Source organism: Acomys russatus, chromosome 24 (assembly GCF_903995435.1).
Source record: "Acomys russatus chromosome 24, mAcoRus1.1, whole genome shotgun sequence".
In the NCBI taxonomy this organism is placed as follows: Eukaryota; Metazoa; Chordata; class Mammalia; order Rodentia; family Muridae; genus Acomys; species Acomys russatus.
The window spans coordinates 26378429-26393656 of record NC_067160.1 but is presented as its reverse complement, the minus strand read 5'-3'; the positions used below and the strand labels follow the sequence as shown (position 1 = coordinate 26393656).

The following is a 15228-nucleotide window of genomic DNA, read 5'->3' as shown; positions in this document are numbered from 1 at the left end:
TTGCTGGTTTGGTTTTCTGATTGTTGTAGCTCTTTTTATATTTTAGACCACTGGTTCTCAACCTTCCTAACGCTGTGATCCTTTAATACAGTTTCTCGTGTTATGGTCACCCCCCCCACACACACACACATATCATAAAATTATTTTTTGTTGCTACTTCATAATTATAATTTTGCTACTCTTAGGAATCATAAAGTAAATATCTGTTTTCTGAAGGTCTCGGGCAACCTCTGTGAAAGGGGTGTTCGTGAGGGCATGACCCACAGGTTGAGAACCTCCGTTGTAGACAGTACCCGCTCTGGTATCATTTTTGGATACTGAATGGATTGATAGGAAAGGCCCTGTTGATACACACAACTATCTAAGCTGGATATGAGTCTCTTTTTTAGTAAGTAGGAAATTTGAAGTGGCCAAAGTAGTTTTTTTTTTTCCCTTAGCATTTCCCATGTTGCACACAGGCAGATATTTCATTACACCCAGCCTGTGCACCATGACCTCAGTCACGCCATCTTCACAGTCCTAACCGTCTTATGTCTTTCCTAAACCCCTAAATTGAGTGACACAGGCCCATCTGGTTCCAGACTGCTCATGTCTACAGCTTGTTCTCCCAGGCTGTGTGAGTCTGTGTATCTGGAACTTGCCAGAGATTACTGCAGAAGCAATTGCTAATTGCAGGTGAAGGGTGACCATGTGTCCTGTCTGTGGCCTTGCACGTGGGACAGGTACAGATCGCATACTTAGGCACACACTTGCTGCACCTGTGGGCTTGCCTTCCTCATCCCTGACAGTCACTGCAGCAGAGACATTTTAGCCATTGTAGCACCTTTCTTTTGTGTCACCTGAGTTTTATCTTTATTTGCCACGCCCCCTTATGGCCAGAGGTGTCTAAAGTGGGTATAAAGCTAAGACTGGTAGCTCTGCAGGCAGAAAACAGACCTGGGCAGGACTCTGCTCCCCCCGCTCCTGCCAGGGACTGCTCCTCAGGTCTGTGCCATCCCCGCTGCTGTAGGTGCTGCATCTGGTGGAGAAGGGAGCCGTGATTGAACATGTGGACCACAGTGGGATGCGCCCTCTGGACAGAGCCATCGGTTGTCGAAACACGGCGGTAGTTGTTACACTGCTTAGAAAAGGAGCCAAACTAGGTCAGTGAACCCCTCCCCTCCACTTCCGTTCAGCAGGGCCAGGGGGTTGGCTTCCAGCACCTTACCTGAAAGAACTGAAGATGACCTGCTAAGGCTGTCAAAATGCGCTCTCTCTCTCTCTCTCTGTTTTCCTACTCCTTCTCTTCTGTCTTCTGTCTCATTTAGTCACAGTCACCCAGAAAAGTGAATTCAGTTATGATTTTCCTCTTTTAAAAATTATATTTTTATGCCAAGCAGTGGTGGTGGTACACGCCTTTAATCCCAACACTTGGGAGGCAGAGGCAGCCGGGTCTCTGTGAGTTCAAGGCCAGCCTGGTCTACAGAGCGAGTTCCAGGAAAGCCAGAGCTGTCACACAGAGAAACCCTGTCTCGAAAAACCAAATAAATAAATAAATATTTTAAAATTACATTTTATTTGTGCGTGGGAATACAAGCTACACACAGAGGTCAGATGTTGCCCCCAGTCTTGGAGGCAAATGCCTTCAACTGCTGAGCCATCTTGTGGGCCCTTAGCTTATAACATTCTTTCCAGGTAGGTAAAGAGGAGGGGCAGTCTGGAATCATGCACGGCCTGGAGACTCACTCCAGGAAGTGTGATTTTTTTTTTTTTTTAATTGCTATAATGAGAACATGGCCAAGGCAACTTACAGAAGAAAGAGTTTATTGGAGAGTTAACTGTTGAGAGGGTGAGTCCATGACTGACCTGGTAGGGAGCACGGCAGCAGGCAGGCAGGCAGGCCTAGAGCAGAAGCAAAGAGCTTAGATCTGACTCAGAAACAGGAAGCAGAGAGCTAACTGGGAATGCCATGGACTTTAGAAGCCTCAAAGCTTTCCACTCCACCCCCTACCCCCGTGACACCGATCCTCCAACAAGGCCACACCTCCTGATCCTTCCTAAACAGTTCCACCAACTGGAGTCCAACCAGTAAACAGATGAGCCTATGAGGGCCATTCTTATCCAAGCCACTACAGTTGTTTTAACTGCAGATAGGTAGAGCATCGGTGCCTCGGAAAGGCCTGGCCTACATGGTTCTGGAGAACAGCTGTGGTTCTAGCATTATCAATGACAGCCTGACTCAGAGAGTTGTGACCCCAGTGCATACAATCTCTATGAAGAGACCTGGAGGCAGTCCTTGGAGCAGGGAGTGGGTATTACCTGAGAGTTATGAGACGGCTAGTGGAGCGTCACATAAATTCAGCACACGTGCAGCAACTGCCGAAGTGCTCCCGTTTTGGTGTAGGGCGCTATATGGAAAACAGTCTGTCCCAGTATTAAGCAGTTCCCCTTCTTTACCTTGTTCGTGTAGTGGCGATTACCATCTCTTAACTTGAAAACCAAAAACAAACCACGGGAGCCCAGTGGCTTCCCAAGGCCATAGTAAGTGGCAGAGCTGCATGCGTGTGACAGCACAAGGCTAGGTTAAGGGCTAGAGAGGACTGGAGCCAGCAGAGACCAAAAGAGAAACTAGATCAGGGATGGGACAGGGGACCCAAGCTAGGACCTCAAGGGGACTTAGGTCAGAGTGCACGGGCCTTGGGGACATACGTCTCTCCCACTCCTGTCATACTGGGATGAGAAAGGAGCCTTTGAGGATTTAATGCTTTTTCTTTCTTTTTTTTTTTTTTTTTTCTTTAATATTTTCTTTAATTTTAATTTATGTGTGCTGGTGTGAGTGTCAGATCTTGGAGTCACAGACAGTTGTGAGCTGCCATGTGGGTGCTAGGAATTGAACCCAGGTCCCTTGGAAGAGCAGGTAGTGCTCTTAACCAGTGAGCCATCTCTCCAGCCCCTTAATGCTTTTTCTTGACTCTTGGGGGAAGGGGAACACCTTATTTTCCGTTGTTAGTAGAGCAATAAGGATAGCTTTTGTGGGCATCAGTGATCCTCATCGGGGGCTGGCATGGCATAAAATAGTCCAGCGTGCCAGAGTGCAGAGGCCTGCTGCCAGGAGCGCTGAGACACAGCCCAGCACTGGCCTTGCAGTGAGTCCTTGCAGCTTGTATTGTCAAGGGTTGGGGCTGCCGAAGAGAACACTGCTTCATCTGGGCTGAGGAAACACCCCTGACAGCGTGTTTGTTTTGCAGGAAATGCCGCTTGGGCGATGGCCACTTCCAAACCCGATATTTTGATTATACTTTTACAGAAATTGATGGAGGAAGGAAATGTGATGTACAAGGTAGGTGGCTTTGTCTCTTTCTGTGCCAGGTAGGTGGCTTCGTCTCTTTCTGTGCCATCGTGGCTGACTGGGGGCCGCCTCTTAGTTTGGTATTGGGTGCTGCACCCATGCTTCTGGCAGGGCGGTTCCAACACCTTCCAAGCTGACCTCTTGCCCAGGAGCCTGTTAATCTCCTAGCTGTGGAATCTGAATAGAAATGGGCTTCTCTTTGTGTTTGAGGACAATTGGTTCTAATACTCCGGGTGGTGGCTGTGACTTCCTGTCTAAAGCTGCGGCATGGAGGACAGCCACTGCTAGGTCAGCTGGCACATCCCACAGGAAGGCCCCTTGGCTTTCCTGCCTTTCAGAGTTCCAAGCCCGGCACCGGACTTACTCTTGAGGCACTTGGCAAAAGACACCCAAGAAGCATTTATACAAGAAAAGAATGTTTAAGGGAGGATGGTGCAGTGGCTAGAGTTGTTGGCTGCAAAGCCTGATAGCCCAACTCTGAATCCCAGGCCCCACTGGTAGAAGGAGAGAACTGAGTCTTGTAAGTTGTGTTCTGTGGCATGTGTGTCCTCACACAATACAAACGCATACAAAATAGATACTTAAAAAGAAAATTAAAGCCGGGCATGGTGGCACACGCCTTTAATCCCAGCGCTCAGGAGGCAGAGGCAGGAGGATCTCTGTGAGTTCAAGGCCAGCCTGGTCTACAAAGAGAGTTCCAAGACAACCAGGGCTCTTACACAGAGACATTCTGTCTCGAAAAACCAAACCAAAGCAAGCAAACAAACAAAAAACAAAACAAAAAGAAAATTAAAAGAACCATTCTGTGGCCCACCCCACCCCACCCCTGCCCCAAGTCTTTCACTTTTTAGTTCTTGATTCTATAAGTTCTGAGGTCTTATGTGTGTTTAGTGATATTTTTATTTAATGTAGCCCAGTAAATATATCCTCAGGTAATCAAGAGATAGTTCATTTTTCCAGTTTTTCTCAGAAATGGAAAAAGACCCACAACTTCATAAATTTGGCCTTAAAATTCCCCCAAGTGAGCTATCAGTGTCGATCCGTCCATGGTGGGTATCCAGGAGCGTTGCTTTAGCCTCTGCAGCTTGTACAGACTAGTCAGCCCCCTGCTGGGGCAGAGGTAGTCACGCACAGACAAGGGAGTGTGGCTCTGCCCCAGCAAACCTGTAAATATATGCCTGTGACCTGTGGGTGGCCACCACCCCTGGGCTCAGTAGGTGTGTAGACTCTTTATATAGATTACTACTCTTTCCAGACCTGTAATTAGGTAGAATTAAGACTATTGGGGCGGGAGGGGGGGTGGGGTGGGGGCCGGACCCAAGATTGTTACTACTTTAAACCTTTTCAGTACTAGGCAGCTTTATTTGCTGTGTTGTTCATTTATTTCTTTTGCTGTTGTTGTTGTTGTTTTCCCATAGTAACAAATGACTAGGCATGTAGCATGACCCAGCAGGGGACCCAGCTTGGAGGCAGTTGGAAATTGAGTTCAGGGTGTATATTGTTATGGCTTTGAAGTGGGTTTAATATGGATTCCGCTAGGTAATTATGTCAGAAATATCAAGCCGGTTCCAACAGGCTGCAGTTCCTGCTGTGCCACGAGGCTGGCTGAGGAAATGGATTTCTTTAGCCTTGAGAGTGATGTGCTGTGGCTCTGGTTTTTAAAACCAATTCTCCAGTGCTTCTAGAAGAATTATTATTCTGCAGCAAGCTTCAGGTTGATCCATGAGGCACTATCTGCCTTAGAAACTACAGCATTTTTTTTTCATGTGGTTTCTGTTACACTTGAAATTAAAATATATTTCAGTGATTCTTGGAATAACACACCGAAATTATATGTGAGAAGATAATTTGATGCACAAAGATGGAGAGTAAATAATTTTTGCAGCTTACAAACACCTTCTTGTTCCAAGCCGTGGGACTGCAGGCAGCCTGATTACGTTCAGGATGGTCAATGCCCTGGGTCCCACTGAGACACCTACGCATCTGGACCCCTCTCCTGTTCTGCAGTGATTTTTACATGAGAATTTTCAGCATGGTGGGTCATCTTAGAGCCCTGGGGAGAATAACTTCTTGTGGTTTTTTTGAATCCTAGAAAGGGAAGATGAAGGAGGCAGCCCAGAGGTACCAGTACGCCCTGAGGAAGTTCCCTCGGGAAGGATTCGGAGAGGACATGAGGCCGTTCAATGACCTGAGAGTCTCCCTCTATCTCAATCTGTCTCGATGCCGAAGGAAAACAAATGTAAGCTGGGTGTTGTTATCCCCGCCCAGTTCTTCAGCAGTAGGTGAAGGCCCAGTCTTGTGACTGCCAGTCTGACTGGGGCGCTGTGCGAACCTGCTGCTCTTGGGGACCCCTCTCAGGTCACAGCCACTGCCCACCTCCCAAAATGTGCTTAGGATGAATTTCCTTTGCTTCAGTGAAGGCAGCAAATGCAGGCTGTTCCAAGTGTCCGTCCCACACCCACACCCACACCCACACCCCAACCCTGCCGCAGTCCAGCTGTGGCGCTGCCTGTGTTATCAACAGTCAAGGGCTTTTTCTCCTCACATTCAAGAACAGGCCAACACAAACATCCCTTACAGTCGACCTGCCTTGTGGCCCTTAAGTTTGCTTAGTAAATACTCTGTTTGTAACCAGTTGTGGTCAAGTTGTAGTTTGTTACTAGTAGATGTTTTGTACTTCTTCCTACTGACCTTTTAAAGCTCCCTCTACCTCCCTACACCCCACCCCACCCCCAGTGTAAGTGCCTGCTCAGGCCTGGCCCCCTCCTGCCACCTTTCCCTTCTGTGTGCTGCTGCACTGCTCTCTTCCCCCCTGCCAGACGTGCCCCCCCCCAAGACCCAGTGCTCTGTGACCCTTAGCGGGAGCTCCTAAGAGACAGCCCTTTCTCTCAGTGCTGCTTCTGACTGTGTTTAACTGTTGACACCAGGACTTTGGCTTGGCAGAAGAATTTGCTTCAAAAGCTCTGGAATTGAAACCCAAATCCTATGAAGCCTTTTATGCCCGAGCAAGAGCGAAAAGGAACAGCAGGTACTATCTGGGGTCACCCACGTGACTACCTCCCTTCTCCCCCTCCCCTCCCCCCTCTCTATCCCCCACACCCACTCCCTCGCCCAGGAGGTCAAACCTGCTAGATGAGTTTGGGGGTGTTTTGCTTCATCAGGGTTATTACTCAGACACTTCTCATTCCTTTCGATAAAAACCAGAGGCTGGCTTCCGAGAGCCATGGGCGTGACTTACAGTTAGTGGCTAGCATTCATTTGCTTGACATTCTGGTGTCTTTCCCACTATACTGTACCCCAACACAACACCTGCCGAGTTCTTGTTTCAAGGAGACTGACAAGTAGCGGTGACACAGAGCAGAAGAAGGTTAAGTCTGATCTCTGAGTTAGAAGGGGACAGGAGGAGAGCCAAGGGAAATAATGTGAGCAGGGTTCTGTCACAAGCCCTGGGTTACAGTGCAGCACTGTGCTTGGCCCAGCAGCTCTGGGCTAACCAGGATGTCACCATAACCACCTCAGGAAGTGCCTGGGCCTCACTCCTTTCCCTGTGGAGATAGCTAGCTTCAGGACAGTTACATTCAAAGCATGCTCCTATGTGGCTTCTAATGGCATCTTGTGCTTTCATATGAAGGCAGTTCCTGGCAGCTCTGGCTGACTTGCAGGAGGCCATGAAACTCTGTCCCACCAACCAGGAAATCAAGAGGCTTTTGGCCCGTGTTGAAGAAGAGTGCAAGCAACTCCAGAGGAACCAGCAGCAGAAACAGCAGGGCCCCCTGCCCGCTCCACCCAATGACTCAGATAATGAAGAAGATGCCCCTGCCTCCAGCTTAAAGGACCACTTCCCCATTGAGGAAGCTGAAGAGGAAGAAAGCTCTTCACAGGAAGAGTCCATTTCCCCGACTCCCAGACCCCCACCACCACCATCTGTCCCTTCCCCATATATCCGAAACCTTCAAGAGGGACTACAGTCCAAAGTCAGGCCAGCATCACCACAGAGCAGGGCGGGGGTCAGCAAGTCCCTGAGAGAGACTGTAGCTCAGCCAGGCTTGGTTATGCAGCCTACCAAACAGGCACAGATAGTGAAGACCAGCCAACATCTGGGTTCCGGCCAATCGAGCATGAGAAACAGTAGCACAAAAATACAGGTCCCTTCTCAGAACCCTCCCCAAAGCCCGATGCCTGGTAGAGTATCTGCAACCCCTGCCCCGAGCAGAAACCAGCATTTAGAGGGAGCAGGGCCCTTTCCCTCAGGAACTGCTTGTGGCCACTTTGGGGATCGCCTAGGCCTCAGCCAGAACCTCCAGCTGCAGCGCAGTGAGAGCGGCACAGCGTATCCTCTACCGAGCAAAATCAAAGCTGCCGAGAGGCTCCTGGCTCATGCCTCTGTGGTGGTGGACGTAGCTCCTCCAAGCCAGGGAGGCCCAGCGAGCTGCAGTGATGTGCGACACCCGGCTTCCCTCACTAGCTCGGGCTCTTCCGGCTCTCCATCCAGCAGCATAAAGATGTCCAGTTCAACCAGCAGTTTGACTTCAAGTAGTAGTTTTTCGGATGGATTCAAGGCCCAAGGGCCAGACTCTCGAATCAAAGACAAAGGTACAAACCAGATGCAGGGTGGCACTACCGAACACAGGCCCCGCAATACTCCGTTCATGGGCATCATGGACAAGACTGCCAGGTTCCAGCAGCAGGGCAATCCTCCGAGTCGCTCCTGGCACTGCCCGGTGGCAGAGGGGCTCCTGACAAACACAGCCGCTGCAGCTGGCCTGCAGTCTAGCTCTGAGAAGCCCACTCTCAAGCCAGGAGGCTACTGTAGCCAAGGCAAACCCTGTTCTGTTTCCCCACTGGGCACGGGTGTCCACAATGGGGCACAGGTGAAGGAGGCGGAGGAGAGTAAGTGCCAAATCCCAGCCCTTTGTCAAGACAGTAGGATAACTAAGGGGGTTCCTCATCTGTACCCGGAAAGCGTCTCTAAGCAGCCGCCTCATGTCAGTACGGAAGCCCACAGGAGCCACCTGACTTCAGCGAAACCAAAGCGATCGTTCATAGAGTCAAACGTGTGAGCCTTAAGCAAGCCCTGTAGAATCTGGAGTCAGCCTGCTGGCTTGCGGTAGCAGATAATGTTTTTTTTTTTGTTTTTTTTTTTTTTTTTTTTTTTAATAGAAAATACATTTTAGCCATATTTTCCACCTCTTGGGTGGATCTGATGCCATTGACATATTAAAAATGTAAGATCAAACTATAGTACATAGCTAGAAATCACCCACAAGCAGAAATACTAACCAGCAGTGGAAACTCTGTCGGCTTATATCTGTCAGTTTTAAGACCGCCAAAAAGACATCAACTGATGCCATTCTCTTAGGAGACTATTTGGTTTGCTACATATAAAAGCACAACATGTACTAGAGAAGAAAAAAATCCATCAGTAAAAGATATTAATTCCTGACATGCTATCTGGAAGTGTATTCTGGAAAAGATGGGGGAAATTTTAAGGTTACAGATCCCTTTAGTCAAACCCCAGTTCTTGCATATGTGTAAAAATTGCAACCTGAGTGATTTCTAGCTGGATGTAAAATTGGCTGTGAACAGCAGGGTTTTTTTGTTTTTGTTTTTCTTCTGTAAGTGAAATAAGAGCACACACAGTATCATTCCCATTGTGAGTTACTCAAAGGGGATCAAACACTTCCTTCCATGTTATGGTCATTTTGCAGAGTATTTTTATAGCCCCCTCCCTTTGGAACTATGTTTATGCTTTGCGGTGTTGCTGATGGGCGGAAACGAGCTATCTAGAATTCTGATTGGTGGTCCAAGAGTACAACCTTAGTGACAGCTACAAATCAGCTCCAACTGGTTCCAAGTGTTCTCTGGACAGTGACAGAAGTCCCCGAAACAAGCCTCCAATGTCCTCTAGGGACGGTGTTCAAGACCCTTGAGGTCTGAGTGGTGGTTTGTTTTCCTTCCGCAGGCATTATTTCATAGTCACGTGTTGTATATATCTATAAGTAGCTAGCCCAATTTTATTCAGACTTGTAAATGTAACTCAAGAGAAGTTAAAGACAGACAACAGAACCCCACCATCTATCTGCATGTTTTGTAAGCTTCGTCCATGCTGGTAACCCCACTGAGCAATGCGTTTTCATGGCATGCTAACAGTATACCCGTAACGGCACTTTATCTCATTGTATGGACACCTCTGAGGTGCTACTTAAATCCAAGCTGACATATTATTCATCTGTAAAGAAAAGGTACAGCAATGAACCTTTGATTGAGGTATTTTTTTATGAAAATGGTGTTATTGGAAGATGTTCAATTGCTGGTTTGAGAGAGGTGGGGGGAGTATTTTATATGTTGAGATGTGAAATGTATTTTCTAGAACAGGGGAGAAGGGAGTTCTATATTTGCAGAATGTTTTAAACATGAGTAGCCACGCTGTTCCTGTGCACATCGTTAGGGTTCTGTAGGAACAGGAACCCTGCAGTGTCGGTCAGTGTCTGTTCTGTGTGTGTAGTGTGCTGTGTACAAGAAGCCAGGCCATTTTTGTAACCTTTCTCAAGTTCTGCTCTAATTACTATGGCTTATTTATTGTTTTCTTTAATATTTGTGAAAGTCTTACTCCTTTGTTACGTAGTTTGTTTCTGCACAACTACTGTACTTTTCCATATGGAATAAAAACCATTACTACAAGTGGGTCGCCATTCATTGGTCAGGGGGCAGCGACCCCGCGACAGCTTCTGCCTCCTTGTAACATTACACTCTACCCTGAAGAGTGGAGGGCACCTTTAATACCAGCAAGCGTGCTTCCTTTGAACTTCAAAATAAGGTGGGTGCTCTGGTGTCATAGTTGGTGATTTTGCCTTAGATAGGAAAAGCACACGAGGACACACAGTGTATACTAGTGGTCTCTCTGTCAGCAGATTGTCCGCAATACTGGAATTGGCAGTGCACTGTGCTCTTGGGATAGCTGGTCCTTCCAGCATGTTTGCATTATCTGTCCATTGAAAGTGTCTGTTTGAGGCCGGGCATGGTGGTGCACGCCTTTAATCCCAGCACTCAGGAGGCAGAGGCAGGCAGATCGCTGTGAGTTCGAGGCCAGCCTGATCTACAAAGTGAGTCCAGGACAGCCAAGGCTACACAGAGAAACCCTGTCTCAAAAAACCAAAAAAAAAAAGAAAGTGTCTGTTTGTCCTCTGCCCCCAGTTCTGTTTCAAATCAGTGTGAGAGATTGTTTTTGTTGTATCATGATAAAATTCTTACTTTAGGTATTTTATATTGATGTATTTTTTTACATTTAAAAACGTTGAGACTTTCCCATATGCGTACTGTATTCACATTATCTCCACAGCTCCCTGTCCTCCATCCAGCTCCTCCCGTATCACTCTCATGCCCTCTCAAATTCACACACCCTCTCTCTCTCCCTTCCTCCCTCCCTCTCTCTCTCCCTCCCCCCCCCCCAACCTGCTAAGTATTACTTGTATGTACATGCATTTAGGGTTGGATAGCCTATGGGGGCTTGCCCCTGGAAATGATTGATTCTTCCTCTTTCAGAACCAGTAATTGCCTGTAGCTCTTCATCTAGGAGAATGGATCCTGTGTGGTTTCCTCCATCTTTGCCAGCATAGTTCTGGTTGTTTTTTGTTCTTTTTTTTTTTTTAAAGCATGTTCTTGGGAACTTCATGCATGCATACAATGAAATAAGACCATCCCCCCAAATCCCTCCTGTGACTCTCCTGCATCCCTGGCAACAGGAACATGTGCTCCAGCCTCTCACTGGAACAAGGGAACCTCCTAGTGGGAGCACCTTCCAGAGTTTGATTCTCCCTTCCTCAGTAGCCACCACCTGCCAGGAAAGGGTAACTTGGAATCTGCAGCTTAATGCTAACCTGCCAATGTTACTGTTTTGTCCGTGATGTTGCTTAGAAGCCTAAGCATCTCTAGCCAACACAATTTCAAGGTTAAAACAGAAGAATGGGCCAAGAGCGCTAAGGTAGTACTGAGCAGTGCACGGCTCTATTCTTCATGTCCTGTACAGCTAGTGTGTGAGGACTGATGACGGGAAGTTGCTGCTCTGACTGGTAAAGACAGGACACGCTTATTATCCAGGGAAGAAGTGAAACATCCAGGTCAGAGGGCACTGAGCACCGTTCCCACCTTGTCCTGAACCAACCCCAGGCCCACAGTGTCCAGCAGGGGCCCGTCTTGACCCTTCTTGTGAGATGGTCTTGGATTCAGTTTTTGCTTACTTGTGTTGAAGAGGGGGTTGTTTGGCATCTTCTGTTTATATAAAAAGTGTTACACTTGGAAAGTGAGTAGTTTTAGGGTATTTTACTTTTTTAAGAAACCTAAACATTAACTTTTAAATTGTCCTTTCTAGCAGCAACTTTCAGTTATTGTTAGCTTTTATGTAAAAAGCTAGCCAGCTTCCAGCAAGACAGACAGACAGACACACACACAGACAGACACACACACACACACACACACACACACACAATTTGCCCTAATGGGGTATCTCTTCTATATTTTAAAAAATTAGAAATAAAAATATAAATTCTCTATAGATTGCTATTTAAAGCACCACCTGTAGACAGACCCCTTTTCACTTTTGCCCACAATAAAACTGTAAATCATGTAGGCCAAACTATATTATCTTCTACAATAGAGGCACCTGTTTATGAAACAGAAGAAACAATACAGTTCAGTATCCATTTAAAAGCCCACAAACAGTGGTTACAAAGGAAGCTAGATTTGGCAATTTTCTGTAAAGGAACTTACTCATTGATTGCTTATAAAATAGGAGAAAGTAAAAGGTGCATTTACATTGTATCTCCCTGATTTCTTTTTTCTTTTCTGGTTTTGTTTTTTGAGACAGGGTTTCTCTCTGTAACCTTAGCTATCCTGGAACTTGCTCTGTAGACCACGCTGGCCTCCAACTCACAGATCTACCTGTCTTTGCCACCCAAGTGCTGGGATTAAAGGTATGTACCACCACTTACCCACATTTTAAATTTCTAAGTGGCATTTTATTTATGCACAGCAGACTGAGACAATCTTGTGATTAAGTGCTTTTCACTTACCAAATACTTTTTAAGATGTGCTTCCTTATATAAGCGTTTTGTCTGTCTGAATTATGTCTGTTTGCTTTGTGTACTTCTGGTGCTCGTGGAGACCAGAAGAGGGTGCAGGATTCCCAGGACCTGGGGTGCCAGAGGGTTGTAAGCCAGTGTGGAACCCCAGGACAGCCAGTAACTGCTAAGCCACCTCTCCAGCCCTTCACTTTTAAATTTTTCTAATTTCTTATTTTCTGTGGTGCTACATGAATAGAGCATTTTCCCACTAGTCCTTTTAAAAACTCATTCAGTAATTAGTTTGTATATTCACCCATATATTCGTGTTGTGTGAGACAAGGTCTGACTCTGTAGTGCAGGCTGCTCTGGGATTCTCAGAATTGACAGGCTAGTTGCAAATACATGAGAAGGTGCCCCTTGGCCTCAGTCTGATGAATGCTAGGTCATAGGCAGAGCTGAAACAAATTGTTTCTTTTATAAGTAGTGAATGGACATCCAGAGCTAGCCTGTAACTCACACTGTGGACCATGTTGGCTGCCACCTAGTGACACTGTACCCTTAATATCCTAGTGTATGACCAAGCCCGAATCACAACCAAGGTCTGAAACATCTGCCTAGGGTAAGAGAAGTAGGGACTGCTGGGTGGTAGTGGGGGCACCCACCTTTAATCCCAGCAATCAGGAGGCAGAAGCGGGTAGATCTCTGAGTTCAAAGCTAGCCTGGTCTTTTTAGTTCAAGTATAGCCAAACCCTGTCCCTCAAAACCCAAAATCAATCAATCCAGGCTGGAGAGATGTCTTAGTGGTTAAAAGCATTAGCTGCACCCACATGGCAGCTCACAACCATCTGTAACTACAGTTCCAGGATATCTGGCACTCTTACACAGACACACATGCAGGTAAAACACCAATGCGCATTTTTTGAAGGAAAAAAAAAAGACAAGCTGCATCTCATCCCTGTAGGATGCTAGTGTGTAGACTCAGTGCTGTCTGCCTGGGGTGACAACCTCCAGTAGGTCAGGCAACACTTCTCCATTGCCTTCTCTGACATTTATTTTTGCTTGCTTGCTTGCCTTGTATTTAGTTTTATTATGAGACAGGCTATCAAATGTCTCCGGCCAGCCTTTAGCAGGCCTTGTAGCTGAAGGTGACCTTGAACTTCAGAATACTCTTGCCTTGCCCTCCCAAAATGCAGGACTTGGAGGTGGGTGCCACTATGACTCACCTGTGCCAGAAAGTCTATAAAAACCTTTGGAGTCACATACACCCTTTCCTAAAACTGTTTCCAGCCTTACCAGATTCCCGAATCCCCCACAAAGAACATCCATATAGTGTCCCAAACCAAGCTTATCTCCAATTCCAGAGGATCCCATTTCTTCTGACCTTCGAACACACCAAGACGCATGTGATGCAATTACACAAATGCAGGCAAAGTACTTATACACACAAAATAAAATACAATCTCCTTTTGTTTTATTTGTCTTTGAGAAGGTCGCCCCTATGTAATCCTGCCTATCCTGGGACTCACTGTGCAGACCAGGCTGGCCTCCAGCTCACAGAGATTCACCCACCCTCTACAGGGACAAAGTCCTGTGCCACCACACCCAGGTAAAATGAAACCTTAAAAGATTATCTTACAAGGCTGGAAATACTAATCTGAAATGAGCCATGAAATTTAAAAAAAAAAAAAGGAAGTTTGATTAGCTTAGCCAGAAACATAAGTAATCAGGAGGCTGGAGGCAGGGCTTGATGCCTCATTCTCCTAGTTCTGACATTCTGGAGACAGGAGCAGGAGGATTGCAAATTTCACCCAACCTGCGCCACATGGTTAATGCGGGGTCAGTCGAGGCAACAGAGCAAAAACCTGTCTCAAGGAAACAGAACCATAAATTAACAAGAGATGAAGGCAAAGCTACCTTATAGAAAGAAACCAATCTGTGGTGAACATTTTGTGTAAAAGTTTAAAATTACTGTGCATAAAACAAAATGCATCTAACCAGTATGCCCCACTTGCCGAGAGATAATTTCTTGGAATGCTGGCCGTTATTCAAACTGTGTGTTTCCCCCTTCTGTAAACAAGCTTGCCTGCCCTTGACTGCATGTGGGTATGATGTATGCTTGACTGCACATGGGTGGGATGTGCGCCTGATTACATATACACAGGAAGTACATCAGGATGTGGGCTTGCCCTGATTGCACACATACAGGAAGTATGAGCCTTGGGAATTTTGCCTTTATAAACCTCTGACTCATGTTATTACCTGCTGCTGCATCTTCAAAGTGTTCTCTGGCAGTCCTGGCACCATGCCTGTCTGGTGCCAGCATTGGTATGAGTCTGAGGTTGGAATAAAGTTTAGTAAATAAGGTTTTATTTAATACTGGCGAGATCCGTACCTGGGATTGCCAGAGTACAGCCTTATTTCTTATTTTTAGTGTTCTTGAACACTTTGCAAGTATTTGGGGGCCTGAGAGGATAAAGGCTAAAGACAGTGACCTGCTTCCTGCCTGGCAGCTCTGTTGCTCTGCTCTGGGGAACAGCTTTAGCCAAGCATCTGAGCAGTCAGTCCAGCCGGCCTTCCTGAGCCTCAGTCCCTGTGTGGCAGAGGCAGAGACAGTGCTGGTGGGGTAGTAGCTACCAGGCTAATCGCCTGGACATAGGTACTCCCAGTTTGTGAGAACTTAAGAATTCCAAGTTTTGTTTGTTTTGTTTTGTTTTTGCCTGTTTCAATTTTTTAATTTATTTTTATTTATTCAGAGTACAATTCAATTGTTATCCCATCACTTGTATCCTCCCGTTCCTCCCTCCCTCCCACTTTCACCCTATTCCCCTCCCCTAGGTTTAA

The 15228-nt window shown here is 46.7% G+C and overlaps 1 protein-coding gene across 1 annotated transcript in view; it reads left to right on the top strand.

Moving 5' to 3' along the window:
- Tanc1 (tetratricopeptide repeat, ankyrin repeat and coiled-coil containing 1) overlaps positions 1–8453 on the top strand; it is a 225399-nt gene extending 216946 nt beyond the window's left edge. The window contains exons 23-27 of the mRNA XM_051166670.1: positions 1010–1142; positions 3228–3319; positions 5421–5567; positions 6256–6356; positions 6960–8453. Coding sequence (XP_051022627.1) covers positions 1010–1142; positions 3228–3319; positions 5421–5567; positions 6256–6356; positions 6960–8388 — 1902 coding nt within the window. The 3' untranslated portion in view covers positions 8389–8453. The remainder of the gene's footprint in view (positions 1–1009; positions 1143–3227; positions 3320–5420; positions 5568–6255; positions 6357–6959) is intronic.
- The last annotated feature ends 6775 nt before the right edge of the window (positions 8454–15228 follow it).